The sequence below is a fragment of the Caloenas nicobarica genome, chromosome 26, assembly GCF_036013445.1.
Source record: "Caloenas nicobarica isolate bCalNic1 chromosome 26, bCalNic1.hap1, whole genome shotgun sequence".
NCBI classification, from domain to species: Eukaryota; Metazoa; Chordata; class Aves; order Columbiformes; family Columbidae; genus Caloenas; species Caloenas nicobarica.
Window position 1 is genome coordinate 1155448 of NC_088270.1, and position 14403 is coordinate 1169850.

At 59.6% G+C, this 14403-nt stretch overlaps 2 protein-coding genes across 4 annotated transcripts; both read right to left on the reverse strand.

Annotated features, from left to right (window-relative positions):
* Positions 1-1030: 1030 nt before the first annotated feature.
* Positions 1031-6515, reverse strand: SCN2B (sodium voltage-gated channel beta subunit 2). Its single transcript, XM_065652045.1, has 4 exons — positions 6308-6515; positions 3945-4111; positions 3334-3544; positions 1031-3142 (listed from the first exon to the last, which is right to left on the reverse strand). The coding sequence occupies exons 1-4, from the start codon at positions 6477-6479 to the stop codon at positions 2943-2945; spliced, it is 750 nt and encodes a 249-aa protein (XP_065508117.1). The 5' UTR covers positions 6480-6515; the 3' UTR covers positions 1031-2942.
* A 1718-nt stretch (positions 6516-8233) lies between these two features.
* Positions 8234-11075, reverse strand: JAML (junction adhesion molecule like). 3 transcript variants are annotated; one of them, XM_065652191.1, is made up of 7 exons: positions 10745-11075; positions 10173-10398; positions 9902-10031; positions 9463-9535; positions 8942-9037; positions 8560-8755; positions 8234-8316 (listed from the first exon to the last, which is right to left on the reverse strand). In XM_065652191.1, the coding sequence occupies exons 1-6, from the start codon at positions 10973-10975 to the stop codon at positions 8594-8596; spliced, it is 918 nt and encodes a 305-aa protein (XP_065508263.1). In that variant the 5' UTR covers positions 10976-11075; the 3' UTR covers positions 8234-8316; positions 8560-8593. The 3 variants fall into 3 exon arrangements, with proteins under 3 accessions (XP_065508263.1, XP_065508261.1, XP_065508262.1); XM_065652189.1 differs by having other exon boundaries at positions 9902-10028; positions 10745-10978; XM_065652190.1 differs by having other exon boundaries at positions 9475-9535; positions 10745-10978.
* Positions 11076-14403: the final 3328 nt, after the last annotated feature.

Here is a 14403-nt window from a genome sequence, read left to right on the forward strand (position 1 = left end):
GGGCTGCAGCCCCCAGCACCAGCCCAGCCCTGCAGGACTGTGTCAGCAGAGGGCATTGGAGGTGGTCTTGGTGCCCTTCTTCCCGGGAGGGAGAGGTGGGAGTTTTCTGCAGAAGAGTTAACCCCGCAGGAGCACAGCAAGGTGTGCAGGGCACAGGTGGCACGTGGAAAAGCTGAGGCTGCCGGTGCTGCTGCTGTCACCCGGCTGCTGGAGCAGCAGGGGGCTTGAGGTGGGGTCGCTGGGGAGCGGGTCAGGCAGGGCAGGCAGCACTAGCCCAGGAAAGACAGAGGCTCTATAGCGTGCTGGCCAGACCTTGCCTGTGTGTGGACTTGGGATGCGCAGGCATTTGGCAGCGCCAGTTGAAGGGCAGCTGGGAGAGGCGCGACTGAAGGCGGCTGTCAGCGCGCCCCTCACCCTCGTGTTTGCACGGTGCGTAAATTGATGGATGTGCCTATTAACCGTGTCCCAGTTAAGCCGCGCCGCTCCGGCACGTCCAGGCGGCGTTGCTGGATTGCTCGGTCAGACAGCAGCCCGGTTACGGGTGTCCATCACCCGGCGCGCGCCCCGGCTCCGCTGGAGTCCGCTGAGCCCTACCTGCCGTGCCCCGCGCAGCCGCTGTCCCCGGCTTTCTGCAGAGCAGAGCTGGAGGACTCAGCAGGGCACAGCTGCCTGTGGCAGGGCTGGACCCTGCAGTGCACGCAGAGCACCCCAAAACCTCAGTGCATGAAGACTCGGGCAGCACCAGCTACTGTCACAGCCCCAGAACTGCTCTGCCTGCGCCCGGCTCTGCGGCAGCCCCGAGGACCAAGCTCCGGGCACATAGCAGCTTTTTCATCCCCCTGGACAGACGCACGGGCAGAGTAGAGACGAGGGAGCCTGTCTTGCCCCTCCAGCAGGCAGCAGCACAAAAGCACCAAGTGCAAAGTTTGTGTTTTGTTGTTCTTTTGTTTGTTTAACTGTACAAAGAGCAATAAAAACATCCTACACTCAGCAGAGTGTTTGGCAAAACAAACCCGTCAGAAGGCGCAAACCCAAAACAATAGTCATGACCAATAACAGCATCTCCTGTGTGTATATATATATATTTTTTTGTAGAGACTCTCTCTGCTGTGTACAGCTATGTACATACAGATGCATTGGCAAGTTGCAATCCAAGGATAGTGCATGAAAGAAATGAAAGGCAGATGCAAGACTGCTCATGTGCAACAGTCACAGGCCTTTGGCCACAGAAGTTACCAGCACAGTCCCGCGTGGAGCCACTCACAGCCCAGCTTCACGCAGGAGCGGCTCCGGGGAACCAGCCCCGTGGCTGGCACCCCACCGGCACTGTGCTGGGAAAGCCACCCGGCGAAGGGGTGTGCGCGGACAGGCAGCCTCGGCCCAGCCCTCCCCGGGCAGCAAAGCCCCTGGCACAGGGGGAAGCCACGCGGCGAGACACGGCGCATTCCTGCTGCAGAGGGGAAGGGCAGCGGTGCAGCGCCCAGCGAGGGCGAGCGGGGTGGAGACGGCATGTGGGGACGGGGCAGAAAGCGATGGGGGAGAGCAGGGAGCGCACGGCTGTCCCTTCATCCCCAGGGCCTGACGGCACCACCCGCAGCACTGCCAGGGTGCTACCCACGCCGGGACGCGGCAGACGCTGGACATCATCTATCATCTATCTATGGCCCAGGTTGCCCAGAGAGGTGGTGGCTGAACCATCCCTGGAGACATCCCAGGCCAGGCTGGACGGGGCTCTGAGCAACCTGAGCTGGTGCAGATGTCCCTGCCCATGGCAGGGGGGGCACTGGGGGAGCTGGGGAGGTCCCTTCCAGCCCAAGCTATTCTGTGATTCTCTGGAGCACAGAGGGGGCTGAGGGAGGTGGCAGCCGGCACCGGGCTGGCTGGCAGTGCTGTGCCGTGGCAGTTACGGGTTGTGCAGGGCTCTGCAGGGAGGCTGGAGGAGGCAGTTTCAGCATCACAGGGTTGTTCGGCAGTTACAGAGCTGTCCTGCCTCAGAGCCTGTGGTTGTGCCCAGTCCTTCCCCGCAAATGCCCAAAAACTCCTTTTCCTCCCTAGTAGCTGCCCCCTGCTGCTCCCCACCGCCTTGGTTTGGCACATCAGCAGAACATTTTCCATTAGAATTACCCACCCCAAGAAAGAAACAAGCACAAAAAAGTCAGCCCAGCACCTTTGGCTGAGATGCTCAGGCCCAAAAATAGCCCAAGAGGCAGAAAGATACATCCATTACACACCACGAGCCGTCAGAGGCTCCAAAAACCAGCAAAGCTCAGAGACAGCACACAGGCTAATGGTCATTATCCAGCCGTCACTTCTGAGCAGGCTGGGACAGTCCCTGAGGGGCACAAACCTCTTGTCGCAGCACCCTCGGCATTGGCATACAGGACTTGCAAGGAGGAGGTGGCAGCAATCGGGGATCCCTTGGGGACGGGTACGCCAGCACTCATGCCCCAAACACAGCAGGAGCACCTCCAGGCCAATACCTGGCCCCAAGGGCAAGCGGCCGCTGGCCCCTGCTCTCTTTTTCTAGCAGGACAGGGCTCAGAGATGTGGGCATGGGGCTGCCCAGCCCTCCTCTGGCCCTCCTGCACCCCCAGCTCCAGCCCCTCCCTGCGTGAGGACCGTGCTTGTCCCCCCTCTCTCATGCCTCCCTGTCCCCAACACCTCTCCATGGCCCCACACAGCGCTCTGGCACGCAGAGTGTGTCCCAGGGGAGCAGGGGACAAGCTGGTCCCAGCTCAGCCTCACCGCGCTTCAGCCACCCTCCCCAGCCCTGCCCGCTGCGGCCGGGCTCTGGGGACCTTCTGTCTGCACCCTGCTCTGGGCTGGGGGTATTTAGATGGAAGGAGGGATGCTCTGGGGAGACAGAAATCCTTGCTCTGGGAAGCACATCAAGGGGGTCACACTGCACAGGGGGTGAGGAGGGAGGGGCGGGCAGGGGGGCGTTACTTGGTGCCCTCGTCCGGGTTGCCTTCACCATCTGTCTTCCCTTCCTCCTCCGTCTTCTGGTCGTCTGTGTTCAGTCTCTGCTGTTTTTTCCGGCGCACACATTTCACCACCACCAGCACCAGGATGACCAAAGCCAAGAAGCCGCCCACAGAGGTGCCCACGATGAGAGCCACTGTCGAGTCGTGCTTCGGGGGCTCTGGGGAGACAGGGCAGGGGCTCAGGGCAGGCAGCCCCCAGCCGGGGCAGCCGGTGGGAGCAACAGGGAACAGGCAGGGCTTGCTCTGGCCGCCGGGGAGCAAACCCTGCGCCTGTGAAGCAGAGGGAAGGCAGGGCGCGGGGCGGCACCCGTGGGTGCCTGCCGGCAGAGGGGACGGCTCTACCACTGACCTTGGGTGAGCACCTTCAGGTTGATGCTGGCGTGGCCCCGCTGTCGGTCCGGGGGGTTGAGGACATAGCAATTGTAGGTGCCCTCGTCCTCCAGCTGCACATTTTTGAGGGTGAAGGACACGTCGTACTTGGTGGGGTTCCCGGTGAACTCCACCCGGTTCCCAAAGCGGTCCAGCTGCTTGTTCATGATCTTCGTCCGGAACTGCAGGAACTGGGAAGCCCGCATGGGAGAGGAGGTGAGACAGCGTTTGGCACCCCATGCACACCCCCTCCCCAGCCAGGCATCCCCCCTCAGCACGCGCTGCCCTGGGTGCACCCCACACTGCGCGGTCACCCCCGAGCCAGCTCCACAACCAGCACGGTCCCTGCTCAGCTCCGGCCACCACGGCGGCCAGGAACGGGGTCTCCTCATGGCACCTCTCCCCAGTCGCACCTGCCGTCCTGCAGCTGCCCTGACCGCCGGCTCTTTACCCGAGCAGTTGCTGCTCCTCCCGGTGGCAGAGGAGGGGAGCAGGAGCAAACGTAAGGAGAAGGCTCTGCACCCCGCAGAATGCACGCGACTACTTCCAGCTGGTCCCAGGACCTCTCAGCAGATCCCCAGCGGGACTCACCAGCTCCTCAGAGCAGTTCCAGCACTCCTGGTACGTCCAGTTGAGAGAGAACTGCTTGTTCTCCACCTTGTAGCAGGAGTTGAAGGTGCAGGAGAGCTTCACAGAGGAGCCGTTCAAGGCATTGATGGTGGGGGGAGCCATGACCTCCATGCCCAAGCCCGTGGGCGCTGCGCAGGCACAGAGAGCGAGAGCAGGTGAGTTAGAAAGGGGGCACGAGCAGCCATCCTGCTGGCTGAGCCACCTCCCCATCCCGCCCCGCACAGAGCTCGCCCTGCCGCTGGGATTGCCTTCCAGGCTCATCCACGCACAGACCACGCTGTGCGCAGCCAGGACCGGGGGACAAGGAGCTGCCCCAGCCCTGGCACCGTCCCTCGGCCCTGCTCTGCAAGGGCTGATCACCCCTCTCTGCCACCCTTGCCCCAGTGGTGCCCAGTGCTAAATTCTGCTGCCTCCAGGCAATCTCTGCTCTGTGCCACCGAAACGAAGCCTTCCTGCTGCAGAATCGAAAACACGATGCAAAGGGCTGAATGCGGCATCAGCGTGCAGGGCTCAGCGCCACATCCGTGGAGAAATTTATGGCTGTGCTCATCAGATTTCAATCCCAGCAGGACGCACCACAGTGGCGAGGGCTGGGATCTGTCAGGGCCAGCCCCGGGGCTGCAGGGGAATGCAGATGCTCTCCCCTCCCAGGTGTGCTCACGCAGGGATTCTCTAGCCGGGAATGACCGGGTGAAGATCTCAGTCACTCCTGAGGGGACAAGGCCAGTCCCTGCACTCTGGCCTTGCTGTGGCAGAGAAATGGGGCATTACTTGGTGCAGCTCGCAAGGCAGGACGGCTCACCCGTGGTGTGCGCAGGGATGAGGTGCCTGTGCCTGCTCGCTCTCCCACTCCATTCCTTTCCTGCAGCTGCCTCGGTCAGCTGGCTGCCCCAGCAGCAGGTGAAACCCAGTACCTGCCTCCAGCACATTCTCCCCAGCCTGCAAAGGGGAGGATGTGCATGCAGAGGCAGGCTCCGGTGCAGCAGCTAGCTGCAAAGTCTGAGGCTGAGCCCCAAGGAGCCCAGGGAGGGAGAGCTCTGGAAGGAGGCCGTAACGGTGGGCCGTGGCACCCCACAGGGCAGGGACACTGGCGGCAGGTGCATTTCCCATCACCTCACCTCTCCCCTTTGGCTGCTCTTTGCTCTCAAACCTTCTTCCTGAGGTGCTCCTGAGTCCAGCCCTGTGGCCAAGCTGGCTGCATGTCAAGGCTGCTCCACTGGCTAATCCGCTCCATCTGCAAGCAGGGCAGGAAAGGGGCCAGGCTCTGCAGCCGGGGAAAAGAGGCTTTTCCAAGTCGCAGAGATGGCTGTTTTGAGGCACAGGGAACCAGCCGCATCCTCCAGCTGGCTCTCTGGGGGCAGGGGGGTGCCCCCCAGCTGTGGCCAAACCCCTGGAGATGGCTCCCTCCTCGTGCCAGCGGCCGGGCAGCTGCCGTGAGCCTTGGGAGTACCTCTGTGTGCAGGTCCTAACTCTGCCATTGCACCCAGCACCCGGGGACAACAGAGGTGGGGAAAGAAACCACTGAAATCCCTGGGACCAGCTGTCCAGGCTGCGTCCTTTAGTGCTGCGCACTCTCCCAAATGCTCTGTCATGCTACACCCTGCACCCAGGGCTCGGGAGGTAAGATTACACGTAGCCACTACAGCAGACCTTGCTGCGCTTTTTATCCTCCGTTTCCCAGACTCTCTCCTAAAGCAAAGGCAGCCCACCCAGAGCTCCAGGACAGCGTAAACAGCACTTCAAAGAGGTGATACGTTCCTGTTTCCAATCAATATAGACCCAAACCTGCTGACACACGCTGCTGGCTCCATGGCAGGGCAGAAACGCAGAGACCACAAGTCCCCCCCACCCCATGCAGCACTGTCAGCCCAGAGCCCGCCACCCCAGCAGCCAGCCACAAACCAAAGGACGGTGACAAGCCACCCGCAGCCCACCAGCCACCGCCTCCCCAGCCAAGCAAAGCCAGAACTGCCCCTCTCCCCACTGCAGCCCGCAGCCCTGCCTGGCATGCAGACAGCCTTGCACCTCAACAGAACCTCCAGCAAGCAGGATGCACTGCTTTTTTTTTTTTTTTTTTTGAGAGAAGATGCAGTTGCAAGATACCCCCCCATCCTGCCCAGAAGCAGGTCACCCTGGGTGGTGGATTTCAGCAAGGTGCACATCAGACCACCTCCATCCCCATCACTGCAGCACAGCATCCCTTGCTGGCTCGCTGCATCCCCGGGACAGGAGGGGCTTCTCAGGGCTGGGATGTGGGGAGGGGGCTCCTGGCCAGAGAGGGTGCTCTCCCCTGTGTGCATGCAAAGGGTCAAGTTGACACTTACCCAGCGAGAGGAGCAAGCTGAGGCCAGTGAGGAACAAGGTGGGCGGCGGGAGCCAAGCTTCCAGGCTCATTTTGAAGGACTTTTTTGTGTATGGAGAAAACCTGGTGTAGGTGTGGATTTTGGTGGTGGTGGTTTGCTTTTTTCGAACGCCCGGGTTATTTGCAGGTGACATATAACATTAGAGCTGCTTTATTTCCACAGCCCAATATGGCTGGTTGGAGCGGTGCTGGAGCGGAGGCAGCCGTAAATGCTATGGTTGGTGAATATCAGCAGAGCGAGTGGGAGGGCAGAAAAATTTTCCCCTGAACAGACGGCAACGGCTCCTGCGGCTCCTGTTCCTGCTGCGGGGTCTGGTCGTGGGCTGTGCCGCAGATCGGCTCCTGCAGCATGCCGAGCCCAGGAGCAGGGTTCTGCTGGGGTTCCCTCTGGCTGCGCAAACTTGCTGTTGGAGCAATCAGTGCTCAGGGCTCCTCTTCCTCCAGGGAAGCCAGGGACCTGACCCGTGCAGAGGGTCCCAAGGAGGCAGCCTGCACAGCAGCCCGGCCAGGCGGGCACAGCCATGAGCAGACAGCCTGCAGCGGATAGAAGTGCTCCTGCTGTGCCCGGCTGCTGCCATGCTGGTGCCCCCTTGCTTCCCAGGGCTGCCAGACTCCGCCGGCACCTTCACCTTTCCCCAGCAAAGCACTGTCCCAGAGCAGCGCCCTCTCCTCACCCAGCCCTTGGGATGAGGAGGCTCTGCCCAGCAGTAACAGGGCTAGAGAAGGTCTTTGGTCCCCTTTGCACCATCAGCTGAGGAAGCCTTTGGGCCATGGTCTCCAAGCCTGGGTTCAGGCTGCCGAAATGGGTGCAGGAAGGAGACAAGGTGTGATCTTGTGGAAACCAGAAAGCCAGTGACAGCAGCTGCTCAGCCAACGAGTTCTCGTGCCCTGGGACACAGGATGGTGGGGTTTGCTGCAGCAGCATCAGTGAGCAAAAAGGCCAGAGCACATCTTAGTTCTTGGGCACTACAGCCCTGGAGAGGAAGGGATGGGGCAACAGGGAGGCAGGAGGGACACGGAGGTGCTCTTCTATAATACCTGAGCAGCCTCAGGAGGGGAAACAGGGCAGCCAGGAGAGAAGTTTCAGGGTGAACACAGCAAGCCCACTCAGCAAACTCACTCACTGCACACACGGCACCATTTCCCAACCCCACTGGGCAGGTAAAGCCAACTCTGCTCTGCTTGAACAGCTCCCACGACCTCGCGAAGGCAGCGAACATCACATGTAATCCCCCGACATCCCAAAACCAGCTCTGGTTGCTGCTGCCGCCTGTAATCCCATTCCTTGGCTTCATTCAGGAAAAGCGAGTAGGGTGTCAACGTGAAACGAAGCAGTGCAGCGGGAGCCGGCTGTGCTGCAGCCTGCCATGGAGCGGAGCGGAGCGGGTGGGAGGTGGTCCCCGGCTCCGCACCTGGAGGTGTCAAACATCTATATTTAGGGCAGGAGAAGAGCCGGCACACGCCGAGACGTTGCCCCGGTGGCCCGGGAGGGGTTGCTGGACTCCCCCTGGGCAGGGCAGCGGGTCCCGGTGTGGGGTGCACGCAGTGGTGCTGACCCACGGGGAGCAGCTGGTGCGGGGCAGACACGTGTGAGCCCCCACGCATGGGGCACCCCACCGCCCGAGGGGTCTGCCCTGCTCCCCTCCAGCCCCAGCAGCAGCAGGACAGCTTGCGGGGCTCCATACAACCACCCAGGCTCGATTGTTCCTGCTGCAAAGGGACAGCAGCCAGTGGGGCGCGGGTGCCATGTGCGAGGCCGCATGTGGGTGCAGGGGCTCCCAGGCAGGCTTTGGCACACTCGGACACCACGCGCTTAGGCAGGAGGTAAAAGGAAGCCAGGAACAGGATAGAATCCCTGAGTTTTATTGTCTTCACAAGATACCATTGGCACATCCACACAGCTCCTGCTGCATCTCCTCCTTCCTCCCCCTGCCAGGTTCTCCTTGGAGACTGATGTCTGGGGACCTGGAGCTGCACGGAGCAGGATCAAAGCTAGAGCATGGAGGCTGTGCCCTCCGTGCCCCCTCCAGAGGCCACGAGACAAGAGCCTGAGACATATCTCCCCCGGTCCCCCCGGCAGACAGCGGGGTGGGACGTGTCCCAGCAGTGGCTCTGGCACGGAGCACAGCGTGAGGTGGCACCGCTTCTCAGAGGAAGGGCTGGCAGCAGCACAACACCGGCCTGCCCAAAGGAACAAAGAAGTCTTGCACACACCTGCTGGCTAAGGGGCTTGCAGTCCCCAGCACGGCTATTTCTGACCCTCCGGAGCCCAGGGAAGTGCTGCCTCTGGTCTGCTGCAGGGTTCCTCGCTTTGTCCATCACCCTGTCTGTCCTCTCCCGTCCATTCTGCTGGGATGGCCCTCTTGGCCAGCTCCACGTAGATGCCGTTCTCCCGAAAGGAAGAGGGATGCTGCAAGGAGGAAAGGATAGGGAGTGAGTCTCGCCGCAGGTGTCGGGGCCCATTTGGAGTGGGCAGGAGGCAAGGGATGCTGCTGTCTGACGTGGGGAGTGATGTGGGAGGTCACACCAGCCCCACAGCTGCAGGAAGGCACTGCCCATGCCTGCCACAGCTCGGGGGGACTGCTCACCTCCTTACCATGGTTATATAGGTCTCCTCAGCTTTCCTCTTCTTCCTTGCATCCTGTTCAGCCTTGGGTACCTCAGCTCCAGGGATTGAGGAGTAAAGCGCTTCCTATGAGGGGGAGATCAGGACACTTGGAACTGAGCAGTCCCCAGATACACAAGGGCTGCCTTACCCCGGCCATAGGACTGAACCCAAGAGCCATGGCCATGGCTTCCCCGCAAGCAGCACCTTGTGCTCAGCCAGTGCAGGACCCCCTCCCACTGTGTCCCCAGCCCTGTGCCCATACACCCCACGTCGGTGATCCCTCTGTGTTGCAAGGACACAGCCCGAGGCAGTGACGAGACAGCAGCCATCCTGAAGGACGGCTGCGCCCAGGACGCCATCTCCCCCTGCCAAGCCTCTCGGCTCCCAGGCATTCAGCTGCGGGACAACTCCCTCCATCAGCGCCTCCTCTTAACTGCCAGCCAACTCCTCTTTGGTTCCCGCGGGTTGTGGCAGCGTCCCAGGGCAGGCACACACCCCCCTCCACTCACCTCAGCTCTCACCTCTGCTTTGTTCTTGCTGACGCCATTTTCGGTCCTCTCCAGGGTGGTGTTGGCTGCAGACCTTGAGGGAAGGCAACAGCAGCGTCATCTCTGGCTAGAAGCACCACCTGCTCCTCCTGTCCCTGCGCTCCCTCTCCTGGGACACCGGGATCCATTTGCACCATCCTTGGCCAGGCCGTCCCTGCTGCTGGCATGCCCGGAGCCCAGGAGGTTTGGGAGCAAAGCGGGAGACCGGCCAGGGCAGCATGACACTAGAGGGCAGCAGGAGCCTGCACCCCACATTCCCCAGAGTGAGAAACCGTCTGGTTCCCGCAGCTCCAGCCCTGCTTGGGCCAAGCCCAGCTGGTGCTCGGCCAGAGAGAAGAGCACAGGAAGGCTGCAAGGAGATGCTTTGCTCAGCCCCATACTCCCACAGCGGGCACTGTACCTCTTCCTCAGGCTGAGTCCAGCCAGGAAAGCCAGCACGACGGCCACACAGGCACAGCCCACGGTCACAGGCCACAGCCCAGAGTGTCCCGGGGCCGCAGAGTCCTGGGCACCTGCTGCTCCTCGTCCTGCTGGGGAGACACCAAGGCAGGGGATGGCACAGGGACCTACTGCAGAAGGACCGCGGTGGAAGGCCCAAGAGCCTCCAGAAGCTCTGCAGTCCCTCTGCATGGGGCCGAACAGGACGACAGGAGCAGTCACAAGGCACTTACCTCTCTGTCCCGTGGGGCTGACGTGCAGCACCGTGCGGTTCTTGAAGATGCTGCTGTGCTTGAGCAGCCGGATCTCACACACGTACGTGCCGCTGTCCTTCACCTGCACGTCCCGCAGCTGGATAGAGCCATCCCAGCGGGAGACGTCCCCTTGCCACTGCGCCCGGTCCCGGAAACGGCCCACAGGGATGCTATGGTTGCTGTAGTAATAAAACACCATCTCCTCCTGCCAGGGCACAGACAGGAACAGGTGAAAGGAGCCCAGCAGAAGGGCATTGCCCTGTGTGCGTTCCCTGCTCCAGAGCCCTCAGACCCACGCTCGCTCTCTCCCCGTGGAGCGCTGGTTGCACACGAGAGCCCAGCTCGCTCCCCTGCTCTCCGGGAAAGCCCCAGGACGCAGCACCCAGTGCTGCAGTTCCCCTGCATTGTGGGGACATGGGGAGCGGTGGAGGTGCCACCACACAGGGGAACCTTCCAGGATGGGCTTCCCCACAGCCCCCCGAGAGCAGCCGGGCTGCCTCGCCTGCCCTCCCTGCCGCCTGCCCCACCGCCCAGCCCCGGTCCCAACCCACCTTCTGCAAGCCGGGTCCCGCCATGTGCAGCCAGTCCACTTTGTCTATCGTCCAGCCCTTGGCCGCTGGCTCTAGGAAGAGGCACTGCAGCAGAACAGAGTCCCCAGCTCTGGCTCGAAGCTGAGGCTCCGTGAACACCCAGCCAGCCGATCCGCTGCATCGCTCTGCCGGGGACAAGGACAGCAGGATGAGTCCAGGGAGGACGGCCAGATGCAGCCGGTCTGTCCCCATCGATTCCTCCTCTCCAGGAAAGCCTGGGGCTAACGGCACTGACCAGTCCGGAGCCTGTCCCTGAGCCCGTCCCTGAGCCCTGCTTTTGGCGTGCCTGGGATGCGGGGCAGCACATCCTCCCAGCCGCCAGACCGAGGGCTGCTGCGCTCGCTGAGCGAGCCACGCAGAAGAGGGGAAGCGCAACCCCAGCCCTCTGCGTCTCCAAGCCAAAGCCTGCAGCTCCTGCAGGGTTGTTCCTGTGAGTCACCGGCTGGGAGAACTGGTGCCGCTTTCATCTACGCCAGGCCAGGGGCGATTCAACCACTCCACGTGAATTGGAGTTCCTTTTTCACAACCTGCCCATTTGGCTTCCTTACCACTTGCTCACAGGCTCCTGACCTGGGCTTGGACTTGTCTGGCCACATACTACCGCTTAGGGTTTCTAGAGAACCCGGACAGTGGGGAAGAAAAACAAAACAAAACAAAACAAAGGAACGTCAAAGAGCATAGAGCTGACATAACCAACGCGAAGCAGCTGCCGACACGGCAGGCGGCAAAACTTGTGGCAGGAAGGGGAAACAAGTGGGGCAGAAAACGCCTCTGGAGCTCGTCAAGAGGAACCCTGCGTGCCCCAGAGCCCGCGCAGCCTCGCAAGAGCATCGGCTCAGGCTCTGGCACTGGTTTGTCAAGAGCTGAGTGAGCTGATTCGGTGGGGAGCTGCTCAGACAGGTAACTTTTCCTGGTGTCTTAGCCTCTCTGCTCAGCCTGTCCACAAGCCACTGAGGGCTGGGCCCTGGCGAAGCACCAAGTATTTGTCTGATGCTCTGTAAATAATAAATGCAAAGTGCTACAGCTTCCCAAACTGGTTTCTTTTGCTCCTGACCAGCCACAGAGCTAAAAATGACAAATATTTGCCAGCGGAGAAGACCAAGGGAGCCAGTTGCCTCGAGCAGAGCCAAAATCAATACCTTGGAAACCTTCCCCTGTACTTAGACTTAGCAAAGCAGTTCTGCTTCTTTCAAAGCCTTGGAGTCTGGCAGAATAAGGACAGGACTCCATCCAGGGATGCCATCGCAATTTGAAGCTCTGCAGAAAGGGAGTACACAGCACCCAGAGAGCAGACGAGTTACTGGTACTCAGGAGCCCCCATCCCGCTGCCAGCTCCGAGCACCTGCAAAACCCCACGGGGTTCCCACCGCAGGAACCGATGGGTCTTTCGGCAAAGGCAGAGGGGAAAGCAGGCAAGGTAAAGGAAACCACCAGAATGACTTACAGCTTACCCTGCCATGTCAGGACCAGAGTCAGGCTCAGCAACACCTTCATCCTATTCTGAAAAGAACAGCAGAGGTGATACACGCATCAGTTTTCCTTGGGGCAGGACACCACCAACTTGCAACTCAACCAAACCCCAAGGTCCGAAAAAGATTTCCTTCAGTTCTCCAGCGAGGGACACGAGCTCTGCTGCCTGATGGTCAGCCTCTCAAGTTAGCCACTATCCCAGCGGGGAGCCCAAACTCCGTGAAGCGCAGATGTCAGATATGTCTCTGGTTCGAGGCTGCTCTGAGCCCTGGAAAGGAAGAGAGAGCGAGCAGGGGGAGGGCTCAGCCTGAAACACCTTCGCATTTCCCCCTAAGTGATGAATCTTTCTGGTGGTTTGGGGGCCAACTCTCTAGCATCTCAACCAAGATGTTCATAGATCTTAACTCTGCTCATAAAGCAATGGGACATTTTTTCTACTACATACTCAGAGGAGTTGGGTCCTAAAAACTGAAAAACAGCTAAGAACACCTAAAAACCCCTTACTCTAGAAATAACCCCCTTGCTGCAGGGTGCTACACGAGGTGAGAATTTCTGCTGGAAGCCTTCAGGGTCTGTGCAGGCAGTGCCGCATTTGGTCACTGCATTCTGTTTAACCTGCTGCACATCCCTCAGAATAAAGCCAGTGTCTCCCTCCTACACACGGCAGACATAACCCGCAGCCCGACGAAGGGCTGGCCGTCAGCAGCAGGAATTTGCCAGCCAGTGTTCTCGTGTGGGTCACGGGAAGACAAAAGTCAGTGCCCTGCTTGCTGTGTCTCTGCTCCATGGTTCAAAGCTTTCCCCATTCAAAAGTGATAAACATAGTTAAGAACAAAAAGTTATTGAGAGAAGCCCTCCCACTTGGACAACCTGCACATTACAGTTGAATTTGAGGCTGCCATTACCAAGACATCTTTCCCAATATATGCATTTTGCTGCAGAAATAGAAAGACAACAAGAGCCAAATCATCTCTGAAATCGTGCTAGCTTCTCTCATTTTTCCTCCATTGTGCAAGTCAGAGGATCTCTAGACCGGCTTCAGCAAGGCTTGGAAGGGGAAAAGGTCCCAGATATTCCTCCCCAAGAAACGGCCATGAAAGGAGTAAATACATAAGGTGAACATCTGCCATTATTCCTGTCACTCTCAGAGATCCGCGGTGCCCTTCAGTGCCGCGGAGCAGAAGGCCACAGCGACAGATCTGTGCTCCTGGGATGCCAGGTCTGCTGGGGCAGCACCTACACCCTTGGCACTCCATGCAGAACCGATGGTGACGAGAACACCAGGTGCAAAAGGCAGCAGGGGTGCAAGAGGGGACGCGCCAGCGGAAAAGTGGCAGCAAGCCGTGACCCGTTTGGGGGCTGGGTGTTTTGGAGGTGGAGGGAGAGCTGTGTGTTTTGACTACACTGTTTGCAGCTCTGACACAGTTTGCTGTACAACCCACAATTGTGCACACGCGACCTACAAACACAGCAGAATTCATACTCAGCCCCGAAGTTCTCAGCTGGTGCAGCGTATCTCAGTGCAGCAGACCAAAGCATCCTACTTTCCAGCTATATTGCCAAAAGCCATAGAACTCAAGCAGAGCTACACCCTCCTCCCAGGACCACCCCCATGGAGGACCCAAAATAGGAGCCAGCTCAAAAAAAAAAAAACCTCAGCACACAAGCAGACTGTGTATCGCGATATCTGCACTCCTTATTTGCCGTCAAATCCTTCCTGGACTTATACCCTTCTTCCTCAGAATAAATTCTGGTCCTGGCCAGGAACACATTGTGCAGGGGATGTCCCTCTGCGACATGCACCAGCAAGTGGGTGCTGTGCGTGCAGCAGCTGAAGACAGCACCCACTCACCCAGGCTCTTATATATATTGCAGTGCTGACTTATCCAAATCCTTCTGCAGGATAATTGCCTTTACTAAGCAGATGGGCAAAAAAATACACAGATACCATACTGCCTTCACATTTTCCTGCTTTTGCACACTATCTGAATCCTCAGCACTTCTATGTTTCCTTAGTTCTTTTTTCAGGAGAAAAAAGAAAAGGATAAAAAGTAAATATGGCAAAAATTACTCACCTAGTGTGGCTTGGGGCAGTCAACCTGTCTATTGCACGAAGGGTTCTTCAGTGACTAATTCGGAGTATCTGAAAG